At 50.3% G+C, this 21751-nt stretch overlaps 1 protein-coding gene across 2 annotated transcripts in view; it reads left to right on the top strand.

Moving 5' to 3' along the window:
• Positions 1-16816, top strand: part of DESI2 (desumoylating isopeptidase 2) — a 43310-nt gene extending 26494 nt beyond the window's left edge. For both annotated transcript variants that reach the window (XM_059145222.1, XM_059145223.1), the window contains exons 2-5: positions 2378-2450; positions 4941-5034; positions 7051-7192; positions 13389-16816. In XM_059145222.1, coding sequence (XP_059001205.1) covers positions 2378-2450; positions 4941-5034; positions 7051-7192; positions 13389-13622 — 543 coding nt within the window. In that variant the 3' untranslated portion in view covers positions 13623-16816. The remainder of the gene's footprint in view (positions 1-2377; positions 2451-4940; positions 5035-7050; positions 7193-13388) is intronic.
• The last annotated feature ends 4935 nt before the right edge of the window (positions 16817-21751 follow it).

The raw sequence follows: 21751 nt of genomic DNA on the forward strand, positions 1-21751 counted from the left end.
TGCATATGTTCAAGTATTTCTGTAGAATAGATGCCCAAGAAGTATAATGGTTGATTAACTGTTACTGATTCACACTTCAGTGGGAGCTTCCTCACACCCTTACCAACACCAGCAATATTTAGCAATATTTTTTATATTTGCCAGTCTGATGGATTTAAAAAAAAGAATGGTAGCTTATTGTTTTCATTAGTATTTTTCTGTTTACTAGTGAAAATGTTAGTTCATGTTTGTTAGCCACTAATTTCTTCCATGATTGCTCACTTGTCAATAGGTTTGTTCGTTTTAAGATTTTTATTTATTTGAGAGAGAGACAGAGATAGAGCACAGGAGTGGGGAGGAAGAGAAAAGCAGGCTCCCCAGAGATCAAGGAGCCTGATGTGGGGCTTGATCCCAGGACCCCAGGATCATGACTTGAGCCAAAGGCAGATGCTTAAGTGACTGAGCCACCCAGGCACCCCAAAGGAGTTATTTTACTGGAGCTTTTGTGTATGGTATCCCTTGCTGTCTGAATTTTTGCTGCCTAAACTGTAGAATTAAGTAGATTTGATGAAGTCTTGAGAAATCCCTTTCTGTATGTACCCTCACTACAATACCCAAAATCAATTCAATTCAGATAATATCCCTAACTTGCCATCCAAATTCAGGCTGTCCTAAATCAAGAACCAAATAGAATCTGATAGAGAGCGAGACATATTATCATTCTCATCTTTTCTTCTTGTGTCTTGTTCATCCTTTGATGTTGTGCATGTGGTTTTACACAATAAGAAATTTGAAGTTTTTGTTGAATATCTGTGGTTTTCCTATAAAAATTCTAGGTTTTGCTTTACTTAGGTCATCTTTTCCCATCTAAGAATTTTTTTATCAATTTTCTTCTCTATGATTATTTTTAGACACACCAGAATTTTTAGATACATGAAACATATTTTTATGCATGAGTTTTGTCAACACCTTTTTAATAGTTTAAACTTTAACATTCTTCCTAAACACCATCTTGATCATATACCAGATTCTTACACATGCAAGGATCTGTTCTAAAGCAGTACTGTCCTGTGAATGAGTGTATTGATATATATTTTTTTAAGATTTTATTTATTTATTTGAGAGAGAGAGTATGAGAAGGGGGTTGGTCAGACGGAGAAGCAGACTCCCTGCCAAGCAGGGAGCCCGATGCGGGACTCGATCCCAGGACTCCAGGATCATGACCTGAGCTGGAGGCAGTCGCTTAACCAACTGAGCCACCCAGGCGCCCAAGTGTATTGATATTTAGATGAGAAAGTTCCTTGTTCTCTTTCAAGTATTTCATCTTTATTATTGCTTAATTTTTCTTCCAGGTACCTTTAGGACAGAATAAATTGACATTATCCATTTATACTTCCTCCAGTGAAGTATATATATGTATGCGAACATGCACTTCCCAAAGTCTGGAAAACTGGCTAGGGATCTGGAACCAGGTTAAGACTTGAATAAACCCAGAAACATTAAGACCAAATTACCTATCCTCTAATCTAGAAGAAACTTAATGGGTTTGTAACACTTTTAAGTGTTGCCTAAGTATTGTTTAATGAGCTGTCGACTCATTTACTGTCGCCTTCTAGGTAAACCCTCTCCAGTCCTCCTGGCACCCCTCCGCGTTCACCCCCAGATATCCACATCGTGATGCTTGGTGCACCCTCTTTGCCATTCCAGACATTTTTCCCCATTCCCTTCCACTCTGCCACACCCCCTGCATTTTCTACCTGGGGAAACCTCATTTGTTCCTAAAAACCCAATTCACATACTGCCTTTTCTGGGAGTGTTTACTGCATGTCACTGGTAAGATTGTGGTAGCCTTTGTGCCTCATATTATCTGTTCCTGTATTACTGTGATCAAACTTTGAGCTGAATCAGGACATACATGCCATATATATGTCTTATATGTCTTTTTCAAACGTTTTTGAAAAAATACAATAGCCCAGTCCTCAGGGAGCTCACCAGAGAATGAAAGGGAAGGCTTAAGATAGAAAAAAAATAGATATGAAAGCATATGCTATGTGTGATTTTTTTTTTTTTTTTTAATCGCAGGAGAGCTTTTATATCCATTTTTTCCCCCAATCTGACCAGGTTTAGACTGTATGGCTTATGCTCTAAGCCTTTACAACTTTGAGGCAGTCATTTTGACCCAGGAAGGCATTCCACATGGGATGTCTTACAAGCAGAAGCGCAGAGATAGGACCAAATGAGCCATTATTGTTGAGTCCGGGGGCCAGAAGGAAAAATACTAAGAAATGAAGCTAGAAGTGCCTGACTGTTCCGTGAAGGACATGGGGTAGTAGTTTCCTATCATGTGGAGTTAAGTGGTAAGTGGACAGATACTCTGAATCTCTTCTTTTTCTCCTAGTACTGGATGAACGAATACACCTCGTCCATCGGAATTGGCGTTTTTCATTCGGGCATTGAAGTATATGGCAGAGGTATGTGTACACACAGTCTAAGTAGACTTTCGGAACATTGTTTTCTTTTAGAGGACTTGCAGTTCTGTCTGTAGCGCTTCCTGTTTTTTTCGGCTGCTTCCATACATTACTGTGGTAAAAAGAAAATCTCCCCACATTCGTTTACACTGTATTTTGAGAAAATGCCCAAAGTTGAATGTATTTGGGGAGAAAGTATATGACACCATACATTCATGAAGTTATCTTTTATTTCACATACAGGGTCTTAAAAGATACTTGCCTTTTGGGATTGTCTTACCATTGACAGTCTTGTGCCAGTGATACTGGAGTTCCTAAGAAAACCTGCACGTTGAAAACCAGTCATTGCGGTTGGAGAGGAGTTGGTGCTAGTGTCAGACTTGAAATAACCAATTTCCTGAGGGAATTTCAGTATTAAATTTGTTTTTATAGACTTGCAAGTATGTCATTACAAAGTTTAAAAATGTCACAGAGCAAATCCCACCCTTGATTACATCTAGCTTTTTGCTCAGGAATGATGGCCTTTGTCATTAACTCAGCCCTTTTAGTCCTCTTGGTCCTTTATTACGATAAATACGACAGGAGCCACTCAGGCCAAGCAGCTTGTTATCAACAGCTTTTTCCTTGGTTCTGATTCGCACTGTTGGTGTGGGGTAATTTCCTCCAGACCGAGCCATAAGTGGTAACGGTCTGCATAACGCAGAGCACATTGCCAGTTCCAGCAGGGCTGTAAGACCGTATTATTTGCATCATAAACTCCCCCTGTAGCAGAAATGTCTTTTATTTGCCTCAGCCAGGCGGTCTCTGTACCAGACTTTTAAGAACACGTGATGGCAACCTGCCCGGAGCCACCCATGGAGGTTGCAGACCAACTTGTGCGAACACGAGAAAAAGGCTCATGTACCCCAATGTGTCGGGGGCACTGATACTGTCCCCTCCTCACGCTCCACATTAGCTGCCCCTGGCTGCGGCATAGCATAGGAAATGTTTGCTGTGGGGATCCGCCCCGTGAGCTCCATCTTACTGGAAAGGCTGCATCTACCAAGTAATCCCCCAGAGCACGGAGGCTGCTGCCCGAAGGCTTAGCAGTCAGATTGTCGCTGCAGGCCGCATCGTCATCCGTGGGTTTACTTCCCCTGTTTGATTTGGCTTCTACCAAAGTTGTGTGTGTTGCTTTTTAACTGATTTTCTGTGGTGTGTTCCAGTCTTTTAAGTGCCATCCAGTTCTGAGCCACATGACCATGCCGCTGTGACATAGAGAAGGACATGGGGACAAGTGGCATTTGCTCCATTTTGCAAACAAAGAAGCCCAAGCCCAGCTCTGCTGAAAGTCCTGCTGCTGATCAGTAGAACGGGGACTTGAACCCGAGTGTTCTTGCCTACTAGTCAGTACCCTCACACCAGTCTAGTCAGTGCTCCCCTCCGTCAAGTGATTTAGGAAGAATTAAAAACACGGTCCAAGCATGTTCAGGGAGGCTTATCCAAGCTAAGGTCAATATCTTCCTGAAAGTGGAATAATACTTCTGGAATAAATGGCTGATGACTTTTCTTACTGGAATTGAAGTTAAAAAAAAAAAAAAACTAAACATTACCTTTCCACATCTGATGTGATTATCTACAGTGTTTTATAAAATCCTGTCGTTAAGATCAGGCACTTTATTCCTTATCCACGTCCTTGTGCCAGTGATACTGGAAGGTCTGGATCAAAAGGAAACTTGGTGTCTGCCTTGTTCGTTGACCTTTCACGATTATATTTAGTGAATGGTCAGCGAGGAGATTCATTTAAACATTTGTGATTTTGAAAATAAGTCCACCACGATCTAAGTATCTCCTCCCAGGAATTTTAGTTCCTTCCTTATCTGAAAGCACTGTCTGCTTCTGTTCTGGATCAGAGCTGATTTCTCGTGAGCCTATAGCACGCACCGTCCCCTCCTGGCTCAGAGACGTGCTGTGGAGAGTGTGTGTGTAGGTGTATGTGTCAATGTGGCAGCTTCTTTTTTTCTTGAATGAGGGGAATGGAATTCAGTTTTTCAGGCTTGCTAATGTTTCACTCTTACTCAAAGATAAACCAACAGTCTTCAACCCAGGAGCTGTGCAAAATCATTGTTATTAGACAGCTTTTCCGGTAAAGTGCGAGTTTAACATTTGACCGCTTTAATTTAGAAAAAGACAACACACGGAATGGACCACCCACTTGGTTTGGCACAGTAACTAGGCAGAGAGACCACATTCCCCCGTGGTAATCATTCTGCTCTCACCAGCCTACACGAGATATGGATCACCTTGGAGTATCTTTCCTTAGTGGTTTCAGGTTTTTTGAATCAACTGTTGTGTACGAGTAACAGCCGAATGAGATGTTTGTGAAAGAATTGATAACCTGCAAAATGTTCAGATGGTATCATTATTATCCTCATGGTTTATTAAAGCTAATACAGCATTTCTGATTAAGTTTTGTGTGATAAATACTAAAAATCATGAGTTTTCTCTTTTCAGAATTTGCTTATGGTGGCCATCCTTACCCCTTTTCTGGAATATTTGAAATTTCCCCAGGAAATGCTTCTGAACTAGGAGAGACATTTAAATTTAAGTAAGTAGGGAGGATAATTTTTATTATGCTATCTTAGGTGCCAAAGTGTGTTTACAAGCATACAGAATTCCTTCTGGAGACGAAAATCTAGGAAGTTAAAATGTTTCTTTGACGGTGTTGTAGTTGCTGACTATTTAAAACTGAATCTGTCTGAAGTTGTATAAAGATGGGAATCGGCCCTCTGAAATGCCTGACGTAACCTAGTCTGTTGCTTGTATTCAGGACCCACGTAAGTTCCCTTGTGTACTTGGAAAACGTTCTTACCTTGGTAAGACTTGGGTTCTGCTTTAGAATACGTTTGTATGTAGCAGTGGTTTCCCCTCGACCTCCCATGCAGGGGGAGAGGGAAGACAGTGACAGGTGTCTGTATGGTTCAGGTGGTAGCTACCCTCGGGGTGAGCAGAGCATATGGGGCTGTTGACTCTGCATACACCTGAAACTAATGTGACATTGGGTGTCAAATACAGTTTATTTTAAACTCAAATAAAGTTTAAAATTTAAAAAAAAAAAATACATGAAGAGAAAAGAAATGGTGGGTAGGATTTTTTTTTTTTTCCTGTTTAAGAGAGAGCAAAAGAGCGCAAGCAGGAACAGAGACGGGCAGAGGGACAGAGAATCCCAAGCAGGCCCCTCACTCACTGTGGAGCCTGATCCAGGACTCGATCTCACAACCTGAGCTGAAATCAAGAGTCGGGACTCTTAACCGACTGGGCTACCCAGGTGCCCCATTCAGTAGGATTTTTTTTTTTATCTTTTCATTTTTCCCAATGAAAGGGACACTGTTTATACATTTGAAATAATGGAGCAGTTGGTTAGCTGAGAAACTATTAGTAAGGTGCGTGTATATCACGTGTTTGGATACACCAAAATACTCTGGAGCCTTATGAGTAGTCAGCAGCACTGAGAATTTGAATGCTTGATAATCCAATTTCCATTTTTTAATGAAGGTTTGTATTTGAAGAGCTATTTAGAACCTTAGGTTCAAGGAGCTTTAAAGAAACTTCTGGGCCTGTGATTGTTAATTTGCCAAGTAAAAAGTGGTGAAATGAGGTTATAACCTTGAAATTCAGGATAGGACGCAACTTTTTCTTTTTTTTTTTTTAAGATTTTTATTTATTCATTTGACAGAGCACAAGCAAGGGGAGAGGCAGTGGGAGCGGGAGAAGCAGGCTCCCCGCTGAGCAGAGAGCCCGATGCAGAACTCAGTCCCAGGACCCTGGGATCATAACCTGAGCCAAAAGCAGACGCTTAACAACTGAGCCCCCCCAGGCGCCTCAAGGGCTACACATTTTTATCACTATGAAGTTCATCGGTTTTCTTGGCCGGTCACAGATTAGCTATAATGCCATCCTTAGGTTTCCCTTTTAACAGGACTACTGGTAAAGGGGTTTTCTAAGTATTTTCAGTTTTCTTGGATTCCTAACTTGTATGTGACTAAAATTCTGCTTTCTGTTGCATAATGTCTGTTGCAAGTCCAGGGTAGCTGGGAGTCAGGTGCAGGGCAGTTATTTTTTAATTGGTGGGCTTGGTTGATTGGTTGGTTTTAATTCTGCTCACAGTGGCACAAAAGCAGATGACATAAAAGACAATTTCTGAACGTGACTGTGGCCAGCTCTTTAGGGGCTGGCGTAATTGAGCAGGAAAATTTGCGGCATGGATCTGGTTCTCTGATAACCTGACGGCGTACACAGGCCTTGGAAAATAACGTGTTCCCACATTTTTAATACACGACATACTGCTTCATCAAGAAAATGACTAGGTTTGCGTCTGTATGATTCAGAAGTAGTGCACCTCGGAGTTTATTGTAGGAGAGTCGAGCCTCCACAGAACTTTTGAAAAGTATCGCATTGACCTTGTAGTCGTGTTTGTTGTGGCTTTGTTAGGCCAGTCACAGTAGTCCCGGGAATAAGCCAGTCCTTAAACGTGCCCTTTAGAAATACTTAAGAAATACTTAATACTTTAGAAATACTTCAGACTCACACGATCGTGTTTCTTTCCTCCTCCTTTTTCTTCAAGAGAAGCTGTGGTGTTAGGGAGCACAGACTTCCTGGAGGACGACATCGAGAAGATCGTGGAGGAGCTGGGCAAGGAGTACAAGGGCAACGCCTACCACCTCATGCACAAGAACTGCAATCACTTCTCCTCGGCGCTGTCGGAGGTGAGTGCCGCTTTCTCCGCAGATCCTTCGAGCAAAAGACGGCCCCGGCATCCTCGCTGTCTGCTTTCGCCGCCGCCTGCGTGTCTCCTGTAAGCACAGGCCTTCGTGTCGGGGGAGCGTGGCGCCCCTTGTCCTGTAGGAATGAATGAGCTCCCTGAGGTCCGCGGCTTCCGAGTGGGCGCAGTTTCCAACCGTGCCCCCGACCACGCCGCGGCCGCGGGGAGAGGGCGCACCGATGACCCACGATCGTCTCCTCGGCTCCCGATTCATTTTCTTACAGCCTGGAACTTGCTCTTGAAAGAAAGCAATGCCTGAGCGAGGGCTGCCTCTCAGCCACGAGATTCTTCCTTTTCTGTTTCAGTTCCGGTGTGAGGTTTTGTTCCCCCAGCTCTGAAAATTGTTCCTAAGTCGTTTGTGTTGCCACTCTGGAAATTTCGTTCCGCCGGCTTACACACGGGCACACACTTGCCTTGGGAGTTTTTGAGTCCCAAGTGGGAGATCGGAGCTAGATCAGAATCGTAGGACCTAGACACAGGAGACGGAGGGAAGAAATCACAAGATTAGGAAACAGGTCGAGCAGATTAATGGGCACTCGAGGAGCTTCCCAGTTCGCCGACTCTGGGCGGCCAGAGGCCGGGGCAGCGCCAGGCCCCGCAGGACCCGGACGGCGGGCAGGACAGGTGGAGCCACTGCCTCGGTGGCCTGAGCATGGGCGCCCGGCTCCCCGACTCCCCGGCCCTCGCAGCTGCCACAGCTCGGCTCTCGGACAGACCCATGGTGGGGACGCTGTGCTGCTTGGAGGATGCGTCCTGCGCCTGCCACACGGAGGGTCCCGCCACGGTGCACGGAGTTGGCATCTTCACATTCGCATGATCCCCGATGGTTCGCCCGGGTGTGGAAGCCGGTGAGGCAGCACCAGTCTTGTCGACACGCTGACACTGTTGAGGTGACCTGGTTGCCTTTTGGGAACGAGAGAAGGTGGTTCAGATCCTTCTTGACACTGCTTGTCCCCTCATCCGGGGACCCATAGGGATCCGTAAATGTTAAAATTGGCAGAGACAGTAGCAAGCACCCAATCCAGTCACCTCATGTGACAGGGCCGCTGTGCCCTCATCTGGGGTCTGGAGGAGCCGCTGGGCTGTCATCCGTTGTTACAGGAGAGGCAGCCTACACGATCTGGAACGGTCGATCCGGCCCCAGGAGACCCAGCGTCTGGATCCCCCGGCTGTTTCTGCCAGGCTGCAGACGTCAGGGGGACCAAGTGTGGCCCAGGTGAAACCCGGATCTGTCCTCTCCTGCCGGCAAGAAGAGAAAAGCCCCCCAAATCCCCAAAATTGAGTTTGGAGGCAGCCCAAAGTGCTAAAACTTTTGAGTTGCTCTCTCCTCCTCATGAGAGGGAATGTGGTTAAAAGGTTTCCAGGCCTGAGCCAAGTAGGAAGGGCAGCAGGGCGGACACCACACTGACTCTCTCCCTGCTGCTCGCATCCCTGCTCCCCTGCCCCAGCTGGGATCTCCCCGGACGGCCGTCACCTCTGTCTAAGGTTGCTGCTGGGAAACTGTGAGGGAGATGACGTGAAAGAGACCATTTCCAGGGGGACTTTAAAGTATTAAAAAGCAGTTTTTAAATACTGATGAGCTCTTGTAACATCAGATGTCTGACCCATCGAGGTTGCTGATTATCCGGCCTGATGCGCACATTTTGTAGCAGGTTTTAAGAAAAGGCTTTAGGGAATACTTGCATGTCGCTTCCTGGCCTCAAGGCATCTCAGCCTCACTCCTGCCAGAAGAAATGCCGCGGCCTTTTTTATTTTTTTATTTTTTTATTTTTTTATTCTGAATTCACAATCCTAATTGGCTGGGCTTGACTCGTAGACTGAAACCCGGTGCCATCTGCCACCCTCCCTGCTATACTGAGAGGTAGAGGCTCAGGGAATGGGACTTGGCCCTGGGGACCATTGCAGGTCAGGACACTGTCCTCGGACCCCTACACCATGAAAGTTAGGGACGCTGACCGGCCGGCCTGGCTTCCTTGCAGATGCCCCTGGGAAGGGCTTTTTCCTGCTGGGACTGGCTGCGTTGAGTTGCTCATCAGCTTAGAGTTTCCAATACTGGGAATGATTGAATCCGTAACCAGTGATTCTTGCCAAAACTGCAAGTGGGGGGAAAGCCCATCACCAGGACTGTGAGCCCCTGCTGCTCCCGACGCCCCCCTCCCCAGGTGCTTCAGGGTGGCTCCGGCCACGACTGGTGCGGTTGGGGACTGGCAGCCAGACGGCCCTCCTCCCGCAGACACGGGCCCATCTTCTCTAGGCTGTTTGCTAGGTAAGTGGTCAGGGTAGAGGGAGTGGCTGTATGAACCCATTTTGAAATTTTCTGAAAACTCAGGATTTTACCCTGACAAATCCCTAAACATGATATGGCTGTCTAGTTCAGGTACATAAAAATATTTCCAATAAGAACTCTTTGTCCCTCCTGTGCTCATCCTTTTCAGATCAGAAAGAGGGCTGGATGAGAGCAGGGACAATTTTAAAAAGTAAAGTTAGGATTGCTAAACGGCACACGCTGATTTCACAACAAGAACAAACAAGCCCCAAACCGCAGCCCCTCAGGAGGAGAGAAGTGGAGCGGCCGTCATCACCTTTCTTGTCCAACACCGCGCCTTCCCTTGTCCTAAAGAAAAACACTGCGCTCGGCCTCTCTGGGCCGCTGCGAGGACCTGGAGCCCACCGGGCTGCCGCCCTGTTCCTACACCTGCCGCACGCGGCTTCCACACCTGCGAGGCCCACAACCTGGCGTCACGGACAAACAGCTCTTTGGATCCGACCGTCTCTAGGCAGACCCTCCGGAACCAAGATTCAGCCGGTTTTCCAGGCTCGATTGGAAACCCTTGGGCAGAAGCCCCGTCTTCTCGTGCGTTTGGTGGCTGGGGCCCGAGAGCGCAGACCGGGCTGCTTCTCCACAGCAGACCTTTGTTTCTCACCATTCTGGAGGCCAGGGGTCTGAGGTCGAGGCTCTGGCAGATTCAGTGACTGGTGAGGTCTGTGTCGTGGGTCACAGGCGGGAGAGGTGGGAGGCACTCAGATCCCTGGTTGGCGCACTAATCTGTGCCCCAGGGCCGAGCCCCCCAAAGGTCCCTCTTCCATGCATGATAGTGGATGGTGGCAGCACGCCAGCTTAGAGGGGACAGAAAGCTTCGGTCTAGAGCAAGGCCCTTGGTGCTCACTCCCAGAGACAGAGTGCAGTGGCTGGAGACCTTTTAACCCAGACTGCCTGACCCGTGTGCCCTGCTTGGGGTGCCCTGACAGCATAAACTGACTGTTCTAAGGGTAACCCGCGTGCCCTCTGGGGTTTTACTTTCTGGGTGTGTTCCCCGTCATGACATTGCTTCGGGCCTGAAAACCTCTTTGGGCCAACTTCGGGTTCCTGGCCAGATCATGCAGGTTCTGAATGATGCGTCCGACCCGGCAAAGATGGTTCGTACTGACACTGAAGGTGGGCGCCACCCGGCTTTCTAAAATGAACCTCGATGCTTAGTGGGATTTGTTTTAACTGGCGTAAGGCCAGGAACCCTAAAGGGTATAACCGAAATCAATACTTCAGGTTCAACAAAAGAGAGAAGTTCTCCGTCTCGTAAGAGAAACTCTGTGAACAGACTGGACGACCCAAGAAAAGACGGACAAATCCCTAGAAACACTGTCTTCTGAGGCGGAATTATAAGGAATAGAAAATCTGGCTAGACCTTTTACTACTGAGGAGATTGCATCAAAAATCTCCCGGCAGACAAAAGTCTAAGACCAACAGCTTGACTGGTGAATTCTACCGAACTTCATTCAAGGATTTAATACCTAATCTCCAACCTTTCCCCAAAAAAGAAAGAGGAGGGAACACTTCCACACTCCTTCTGTGAGGCCAGCAACACCCCGATACCAAAACCGGACAAGGACACCACAAAAAAGGAAAATCACAGGCCAACATCCCGGATGAACAGAGATGCAGAAATCCTCAATAGAATAGACCAAGCCAGAGCCAACACTACATTAAGAGGATTCTACACCAGGATCAGGTGGGACTTTTCCCAGGGACTCAAGGGTAGTTCCACATTTGCAGATCAGTCAGTGTGATGCGCCACCTTAAAGTGAAAAATCAAAATCATTTGATCATCTCAGTAGGTCCAGAAAAGCACTCGACAAAATTCAACATCTGCTTAACAATAATTTTCTCTCCATGAAGTGGGTAGAGCGGTAACTACCTCACCACATTAAAGGCCGAAAGCGACAGGCCCACAGTGCCCGTCGTACATGGTGGGGAAAGATCCAGAACAAGACGGGGGCGGCCTCCTGCCCTTCCACACAGCGCTGGACCAGCTCTCCCTGGGCGTCTGTCTCTTCGCCCCCAGCGAGTGTGTGTCGGTGGGGGGATTTCTACAAGGGGAATTACTGGTTGAAGTAATTTTGCTCCGTAAGCCACCACCCACCGTAAGAAGTGTGTTTTACATCTGGATGCAGCAGGTACACGGGCGTACGTAATGCATTTAGTGTCACAGCTGGCCCTCCTCTCTTCAAACTTCAAGTCACGATGCTGAATGACTCATGGATGGACTCGAAGTTTCGAGACATTGGCTTGGCAGAGGACCAGCACGCCTCTGAGAGGGTCGGGGGGAGAGGGGACTGGTCCCAGACTAGACTCCGCCACGAAGAACTCAGCCCACGGGTGTGGCCTGTCGCAGCACGATCCACCCACCAGAACAGGAGGCTGTCGGTCTTCATACCATGTTTTCAGCTGATCAGGCCACACCACCGGGCCTTGGGAAGAAGGTAGCTCATTGGGTAGAACCAGGACTTGGGAAGTAGTTTGGAGGAAGGGACTAGTCCGCGGTGGCTGTCGCTGCCCCGCACGGTGCTCGCCACGCCTCTGCGCTTCCCCTGCAGCTGTGTGGGTGTCCCTCCCCGGTTCATCTCGGCTCTGAAATACAACGTAAAACTTGCTTGCCTGGGTTTCTGACGGTAGAGAGACGGGAGTGGTATCGTGTAAGGTGACCCCTCAGCTTCCCCCCAGATCCAGTTCACGGACATGTTTCTCATGTATTTGTTTTTTAAAGATTCTATTTGAAAGAGCACGAGCGGAGGGGCAGAGGGAGAGAGAGAAGCAGACTCAGTCCCCACTGAGCTGGGAGCCTGACGTGGGGCTCAATCCCACGTCCCCGAGATCATGACCCGTGCTGAAGGCAGCCGCTTCACTAACTGAGCCACCCAGGCGCCTCTCCCAGATAACTTTGAGTACTGTCTCTCTGTGCTGCCTGGCGGGTGACCGAATTTGGTCAGAACAATGCCACCACTTCCCTAAGTGAGACTTGCCCTGTGGTTAAGTCAGAGACGTTGTATGTGAGGAAAAGTGACGTTTGTCAGGGAAGGCTACCCCTTCAGAGAGAGGAGATACCTTGCTTAATTACAGGTCCTGGTTTGTTTATATTTTAGTGATTTTTGGACTATGATACTTTGACATCTTTTCCGGAGTCACCAGCTAAGATAAGATGTCCGGATCCTAGCCTGTGACTGTGACGTGACTGGAGGCGAAACTGCCAGGAGGACAGGGCAGGGCAAGGGTCGGGGGTGGGGGCTCAGGAAGCCCAACATTGCCTGCGGACAGGCAGGAACGTTAATAAAGAGTCAAGTTCACTGTGGAAGACCCAATTCTCACTCTCTGAGATAGGTGGCCCGTGGCTTGTGGCTCCGGAGTCCTAAGGACAGGTTCAGGGCAGGAAGTGGGCAGAGAGCCACACACCATCAGCCAGAGGGACCCTCCTGGCCCCATGTCGCCCCCGCCACCCCCAGCGGAGTCTGCAGACAAAAGGCAGCCGGGCATTGTGGCCTCGTCCTGGGCACGGCCCTGCTCCTGCCCCGGACTCCCGAAGCCAGGGCTGCGTCTGGGGAGATGGGCTTTCTCAGCTGATGCGAGTGCTTTGGGAGAAGTGGGTCAGGAACAGAAGTCCACGGGGTAGAGAGAGATGCAGAAAGCGAGCTCCTCGAACAAGGCTCCGCAGAAAGGGGGGATGGGGCTGCCGGGAGGGCCCAGGCTCCCAAGGCAGGTGCCGCATGTCCCCGGAGGCCCGGGTGCAAGGTTTCCGGGGCACTCCCTGGCACCAGGCCAGGCCCACGTCATCCTTCTCACCTAACCCGACACCCTTTGTCGTCCGCAGATCCTCTGCGGGAAAGAGATCCCTCGCTGGATCAACCGACTGGCCTACTTCAGCTCCTGCATTCCCTTCCTACAGAGCTGCCTCCCCAAGGAGTGGCTCACGCCCGCGGCCCTGCAGTCCAGCGTCAGCCAGGAGCTGCAGGACGAACTGGAGGAGGCCGAGGACGCCGCCGCGTCCGCCTCCGTGGCCAGCGCCACGGCCGGCCCCAGGCCCGGGCGCCACACCAAACTCTAAGCGTCTCCAAAGCCCCCCCCCCAAGAGCTGTCTCGGACAGGGGACGGTCAGCTAGAGAAAAGTACAAGAGCACGCGTCCTCTGGACATTCTGTATGCAAAGATGGCTCTCCCCCCCCATCCCAGTTTTTCAGCTCAGGATTATATTTGTAATCAAAAGAATCACTCGGCGCAGGAGGGAGAACTTTGTATGAAGCCGCCCTCTGGTTTTTTTTACCCACTTGTAAATTTGGATTTCCTTCTGTTTTATACGAGCTCTGTTCAGTTATGTTTACAGTATTTTGTATCGCTGTTTACAAATCGTGCATGGACTCCTGCCACCGTGGAAGAAGGAAGCATTCGCGGCCCCAGCGGGCGAGGCGGGCCAGCTCTGTAGCCTCCCGACGGCAGCCGAAGCTGCGGTGGGGCCCCCAGGCACGCGACAGGTCCCAGAGCAGCCAGTCACTGTCCCCTGCTTACGAGTGGTCTTTTAGGTTCGTGTTTGGTTTGTCCATGTTTGGGACGCAGTGGGGAAGGAGCACCCGGGGCTGAGGGCGGTGGCTCGCAGCCCCGCAAGGGAGCGCGGTCCCCAGGCAGATCCAGGCCAGGGAGGTGGGGGGGGAGGGGAAGGGGGGACAGTTGCGTCCCAAATACTGGTCCAGCTCAGCAGGCAGGCCCCTTCCTGTGTCCGTCCGGCTCAGACACCTCGGATTCTGTCGTTAAGTTCGTTTTCGTTGAAGATTCCCTTGCTGGTCACTGAGGAGTATTTTTGCACACGCGCTGGGGGCCTCACCTGCATCCACTACCCTCCCCGCCCCGCGCTGCGACGCCGGGGGGTGCGCGTGGGGCGTGGGGGGGTCCAGGCGACAACCTTCTGAGTAGCCGTGTGAGGTGACGTGCAGCTGCTTTCTTACTGGTCGGGCCGCCTGTTACATGAGACCTTGAGAACCGGGGGCTGAAGTAACACCGTCCAGCGAGCGACTCCGCCGTCCCGCGGTCTTACCTACCATTCGCGACCGAGCGCGTCGGAGGCCACGGCTCGTGATGGGAGTCGTGTCCCCTCATCATAGGAAACCGAGTCTCGTTGACTTTTTGTTGGAAGATATTCGTGTGTCTTAAAAGTCATCTTTTTCTGTTCTCTCAGATGTGTCTCTTACAGAACCTGCTCTGAGGGAGAACTTGGCTGCCACGGACGGGTCCTCATTAGCAAGGACTCAGTGTGCGCAGGCTGCTTCCCATTTGACCCCTGGACGTAAGAGCCAAGTCATTACGTGTCAGATTCAATTTTTCTGCCTTAAGAATGAATGTCCTACATAGAATATTGGATGCAGCGTAGAAGTAGATCCGAGGCAGTGACTTCAGCTCTGTCGAGACGGTTAGTTTCAAAGGCACCTGCTCTCACGCAGACTTCTCGATTGGGTTGTTTGCTAGAGCGCTTTGTGAAGATCCATACCTTTCAGTAAAGGACGTTTTTAACTTTTCCATTCAGCTGATTTTGATTCATTTTTACCAACTGAAGCACACGCTGTTCCTAGGGAAACCAAACCTTGGGTTAGAAGCTTTGACCCGAGGAAAATGAAGCCACTTAACCTAATTTACGCTTCTGACTGTTCCGTTTCTGGAGAGGAAAGCCTCGGCCATTCTGCCCTTGGTTCTTCAGAGGGTGCAGAGGGCTGGTTTCAGAGACGAGACGCGGCCGAAGGAGGGAAGGAGCATATGGTCTTTGTGAGAAGTGGACTCGGTTCAGGCCTCAAAAGGAGATTTAGAATCAAACACTAAGACTCTGGCCAGGTATGTGTTCCCTCAGAGGAGAGCCCTAGCGCCAGAAGCCAAGGGAGTGGAAAGTGTCGGAGGCAGTTTGCTTGGGATTTTTTTAAATACGGTGGTGGGTGACGGTTGTTTCCTGTCCATTCCGGTGGACGTGATTTTAGTCTGCGCTGCTGACCCACATGAAGGAGTGGCCGCCCGTTAGACCCCTCTAGAACGCCAGGGACATCCCGTCAGTGCTTAGCCGGAGCCCAGCGCCTCGCACACAAATGATTTCTCCATCGTCCTGTTGTATTTACTTTCATCTGCGGCATTTGGAGTGAAAAATAGCGTGAAGGGGCCTGGTAGAAATAAATAGTGGCCTGAGGCTGCTCCTCATAGTAGCAGTCATCAGCCAAAATCCTGGGTGTGAGATTGCTTGCCGTCCAGGGGTACTTGAGGTTGAAAAAGAAAGAAACGTCTTTACTTTCGAAACTCTCATTTAAACTAGTTCCCCTCTATAGTTCAAAGTTGCGGTTGGACTTATGGACTAGCACTTAACCAGCTCTTCCTTGTCCCTCGTTCTCGGCCTGTTCAGAAAAATCCGTGTCCATTAGGGTACGTATGACGTGGCGGAGTTAGAGATGCTCTTTGTAGTGGGAACCAAGTGAAACACATTTCTCACGGTGGGTTAGACAGTGACAGACTGTGGGGGCGTCAGAGCTTCTGGTTTCTGTTGGTTTTCAGTGCCCTTGCTTGGGTCGGTCGGTTTGTTTTGTCAACCCTAAGAAGGGGGCATCGGCTTTGGAAAGTGGCCTCTGGAACTGCAGGAGGAGGTGCGGAGAGAGGCTCCGGCGGAGGCCTGCCCCCAGCCGGCCGCCGCTCTGCCCTCAGCAGTAGCGCCCAGCTCCCTTCACCAGCATCTGTACAGAGCAGGGAGGCCCGGGGTTCGCCGATGGGCGCCTTCGTGTGTGCCAGAAGAGTCCTCGCTGCACGTGCTGCGGGACTCCGTGTCCGTGGCTTCTCTCCATCACGAAACGGGTAGAAACACACTCACTGCTTCAGGGCTCGAATCTGTGTTGTCTTCTTATGGCTCCGTTTCTGCAAGATACTCGGTCGTTTCAATCCGTGCTGTATTTCCTTTGGGTTTTGTTCCGCAAGCTGGCCACGCTGCCGCGGCGCTTCCGTTCGGTCTTAGGGTGCGGCTCAGTCATCAGACTCGCCTTGTCTACGCAGTCCATACACATCTTCACTGTTCGAGAGGTGTTACAGCTGTTAAAGAATCTTCATGAACCTGAAGATCATTTCTTGTGAAGTTGAATGCAAATGTACGGTCATTCATAGTGTTTATATATATATTAAAAAAAAAAAATACCAGGAATTTCACTTTTGCTACCTTGATATAGCATTGGGCTATCATGTTAACAACATTGAAATACATCAATTTATTAAAAAATACTTTTATAAGAAATGTTTCCTAGTGCTTTCTGACTACAGCTGTGGTGCGGTGGGCGGTGACTCTTAAAACCCCATCTGCTCTGTGGATGCGGTCGGCCCTCTGGTCAACCCACGCGCTGACTCACATGCTTCCCTCAAGCCCAAGTCCACTGGCCAAGTCCTTTGCTCCCAGAGAGCATGGCCACACTCCTCACAGCGGCGGCGGGTATCCGCGCCCCAGCTCCCGGGCCATGGGAGCAGGCTGGGAGGGAAGACACATCCTCTCTGCTCTGCGCCCAGAGCGCAGGGGGGTGGCCCGCAGAGGAAGAGCCCCCGCTGCACACGCGGGCTCCCTCTTCCCCGTAAACCTGCTCCGCTTCTGTCTAGCGCATTCAGCATGGCCCTGCCCTTCTCCGCTGGCTTTTTTTGTACCTAGCCGAGTAGCATGTCCCTCCACTAACTCAAAAACTCTTAAATTAAGTACTGTTAAATAACTGCTGGCGGCCCCCTCCCTGCTAAAAAGGAATGACGGACAGGCATGTGTTCTCCCCTCAAGCATGGGGACCGAAGGGAACCTCCCCCCGCTCCCAGTGCCCCATCTGAGTAGGTTCCGAACAGCCTCCAACAAGTTGGTCGCAAACTCAGATCTGGTCAAGCAGCTGGTCTTGCCTACAGAGAAGATGCCGAGTACACAGAGAAACAATAGCTCCTTTTCCCCGTTACCCTCCCCGAGTTCTCACTACCCAGACCCTGACCTTGTTCTGAGTCTGCGGAAATCTGTGCTAATAAAGATGAATGGCTTTGGCTGTACTTCCAAGAGGTAACTTGGACGCAGGCAGCTACCCGTTTCCTTACAGATTCTGAGCCCAGAGAACTGCTGAGTCCTCTCAGACTCCTACCTTTGATCCTTTCCCCCAAAAACAACATCCTCCCCAAGAAGATGGCACCTTGACCCTACCCTGGGCAGTGGGCATGGTCTCCTTCTTCTCAGCACCAAGGAGGGGAGCTAACGGGAGTTAAGAAGGGCCTTCTCCCAACTTGGTCATGCAGGCATTCTTTTCCAGAGGCTGGACAGGTGTACCTGTACCCTGCAGCCATGTCCCGATGGGGAGGGCTCTACAGCCCCAATCTGGAATGTTCCATTCCCATGCTGTTGAGCACAGTAGAGCCCTGTACCCAGAGCTCCTCTGTGACCCCCTCATTCAGGAGCAGTTGCCTGTTTCCACCAAACACTTCTGGCTACTCAGCCGGCCCAGCTAGGGGAGCCAGTGGCTACCACACTAGCGTCCTCACCCCCTAACCCCCAGCGATTGGAGGGAGCTAGTGCCTGAGCGACCTTCAGATGCTCCAGAAGCTGCTGCCATACAGAGGGAGCCCAACAGGCTGGCCTAGCTTTGCGGACAGGTGGACCTGGGAATATGGTCGGCAAAGCCAGAAGCCAGACCCCTCAGGTGGAGGGGGTTACAACCCGCTCTGCTGGTTCTGCTGGGAAAGGGATATGCACTGGGCAGGGCAGCAAAAAATTAGACAAGGACAAGTTACTCTGTCCGCCCAGGGCCCTATCTATGTGATTATCCACCCAAATGGGGACTGGGGTTTTGAGGTCACCAAACCGAAGCAAGAAAGAGTAAGGCAAGCAGGGCTACCAGACTCGGCCCTAATCAAAGGCAGAAGGACCCTGCAGCCTCCTGCTCCCCGCCCCCAGCCCCACCAGGGTCAGCAGGTGGGTGCCATGGAGAGGCCCACGCAGAGGCCCCTGGTGGGCAGCCGACAATCCACAGAAGACCAGCATCTCTGCAAAAAAAGTCACTTTGGGGGCACCTGGGTGGCTCAATGGGTTGGGCCTCTGCCTTCGGCTCAGGTCATGATCTCAGGGTCCTGGAATCGAGTCCTGCATCAGGCTCTCTGCTCAGCAAGGAGCCTGCTTTCCTCTCTCTCTCTCTCTCTCTCTCTCTCTCTGCCTACTTGTGACCTCTGTCAAATGAATAAATAAAGTCTTAAAAAAAAAAAAAAGTCACTTTGCATCTATCAGTGGATTTTGTAGACCAGACAAAAGAGAAATGGTCTTACTGTAGCCCTGCTGTGTGCACCTCCCGTCTGTGCAGGACCCGGTACTCTGCACCGCTGACAGCACCGAGCCGCTTGGGCCCCTCCCACTGGGACTCCCAGTCTGCAGCAGGCAGACTGCTTCCTCTGCTTCCTCTGGAGCCCAGCTGTCCCCTGCAGGTGCGTACTCCCAGCCTGTGCCCCCTCCCCCCGCACCTGCCATTGCTGCTTCCAACACTTCCCCCTCCTCCGTCCCAAACCACCAGCTCTGCGCCGCTGGTGTCACCATATCATGCAAGATTCCCAAACCAGCAGCTCCGCTGAGCCCGTGTTCCCTGGTGACCCTCAGCGCGGCCATCTGCTCTCCCTCCTCCTGCCTACCTTCCCCTCCACCACGTTCCTGTCCTCATTCATTTGCAGGGACTCCAGTCACACAGATGTCCCATCCTGTACCCTGGCCCTGTGTTTCTCCCCCCGGTCTCTGTTGCCACGGGGGTGGGACAGTGCCTCCTGCAAGACAGTCCAGTCATTGCCACGTCAAAGGTCCCCACACATCTTGCCTCCAGGGGGTAGCCGGTGGTTCCTGGTTGAGAACCAGGGTCAAGGTCTCTGCCCCACTTCCACCAGCACTCCAACCTTGACCATGTCCCCACCGCGACTGACCCTCTTCTAAGTCTTTGCCCACTGACCCGCACGGCTCTGATGCTCCGGATAACACCGTACCCCCTGTCACTTCAGATGTCCCCCATGTCCTCACACACGTCAGCTGAGACCCTCCCCTGTGTGCTTCCTCCAACAGAGACAGCGGAGGCAGCTGCCCCTGTATTACGAAACCCAGTGCTCCCTCCTCTGTGCGTCTCCTTTACTTTCACACAGAACGTCCACGTCCCACACATCTGGTCATCCTACGTAGGGGGAAGGTCCCCACCCACGCAATTCTGTGTGACGCCAGTGGGATGTCCAGTGATTTAACTCTGCTGTGATGCTGTGGTCTACCTGGGGGTGGTCTCAGCCCCCAGGTCAGGGCTCAGGTGCCGGTCACAAGTAGTAGCTCCCAGGTGACCACAACCTCTGTCTGACTTAGCGACCGATCACAGGTTCCCTTTCTTAAGTCCAGCTGATTTGCTGGAGCAGCTGACAGAACTCGGGAAACACTTACTTAGTTTTACCGTTGACTAAAGGACATGATAAAGAATGAGGAGATACATAGGGCGAATCTGGGAGGGTCCCGAGTGCAGGAAATCTGTCCCCGTGGAGCTGGAATGTGTCACCCTCTCGCCCGTGGAAGTATCCACACGCACCCCGACCCCCACCCAGAGGCTCTCGCAACCCTGTGCCATCGGGATTTCTACGGAGGATTCTTCAAGCAGGCGGGGCCGATCACCACTCCATTTTCAGCCCCTGCCCCTCTCTGGGTAAGTGGGGGTGAGGAGGGCTGCGAATTCCAAGCGTCTAATCATGGCTTGGCCTTTCAGCCGACCCGCCCCCGTCCGGGAGCCCACGCAGAGCCACCTCAGGAGAACGGGAGTTGCTCCTCGTGCTCTCACCACGTAGGACGGACAGGGGTTTCAGGCGCCCGTGTCGGGAACCAGGGGCAAAGCCCGCTGTATCTGTCTTCTATTACCTCACAACCTCCAATTTCCCAATCTACAAACTCACCTGAATTTGTAATCGGAGTCATTGTCCCTGTCCCAATGGGAGAAGGTCTCTTAGTCTTTCCAAAGACCAGTCCCCCCCTCGCCACTGGATCCCGGGCTCCCCCATCTGCCAGGCACTTGCCCCAACACGTCCCCCCACCCCCCCATCCTGAACTCTGTCCTCATCATCCCTTTGCTTTTCTTCATGGTTTTTACACCCACATTTTCATCCCTAGACGGCATGTCATTTGGTTTTACTTACTTTAAAACATTATACAAATGGAATCCCACTGTGAATGTTTTCCTGTGATTTTTTAAGTTCCATCTATATTTTTGAATTCGTGCACATGAGTACGTGTAGTGATACTTCATTCATTTTCATTGCTGTATAGTATTCTGTCGTACAAATATACCACAATTTTATTTATCGATTCGACTTTTTTTTTTTTAAGATTTTATTTATTTATTTATTTATTTAACAGAGATCACAAGTAGGCAGAGGGAGAGAGATAGGGGGAAGCTGGCTCCCCACTGAGCAGAGAGCCTGATGCGGAGCTCGATCCCAGGACTCCAGGATGATGTCCTGAGCCAAAGGCAGAGGCTTTAACCCACTGAGCCACCCAGGCGCCCTTATCAATTCGACTCTTAATGGATATCTGGGGCATTTCCGGTTTACTGCCCTTAGAGCGATGCTTCTGTGACTATTACAATGCATGTCTCCTGCTGCTTGTGGAGAGATGTCTCCCTGAAGGGAATCGCAAGGCTGTAGAGAGTGTTCCTGCCCAACTTGATTCATGTAGAAGAAACAAGGCCATCTTCTTATTATCCTTTTATTAAATAAAATCCTATCTCCGCCTGCTAACCAAACAGAGCTCCATAGCCTAGCTATTTTCTAATCATGTTATATAATGAAATTTCAGATCCTGGCCTTTAAAAAAAATTTTTTTTTTCATTATTAACTGAAGGAGTCAAAGAGGTGAGAACTGTATCGTATGCCCACACGGCCGCCAGGAAGGAAATCACTCGAGACACAAAAGCAGTTTAAAGAGTCCGAGTGGCGTGGTTGGAAGAAGGTTCTGCAGCAGGTCTGGTTCTAAGTGGTCCCGTGTGAACGTTCATAGCTGTTTGCAGCTCTGTTCGAGCAGCAGGGCCTCATTCAACGTCCACACTTTAGAGATTGTTGGCATGTCCAGTGCGGATAAGCACTAAGCACCGTATGAGCGTAACCTCCGGGGGACGGCTGCGTCTGCTAGCACTTTATTATCTTAGGTGAGAATTCGCTGGTT

The sequence above is a fragment of the Mustela lutreola genome, chromosome 14, assembly GCF_030435805.1.
Source record: "Mustela lutreola isolate mMusLut2 chromosome 14, mMusLut2.pri, whole genome shotgun sequence".
Lineage (NCBI taxonomy): Eukaryota > Metazoa > Chordata > Mammalia > Carnivora > Mustelidae > Mustela > Mustela lutreola.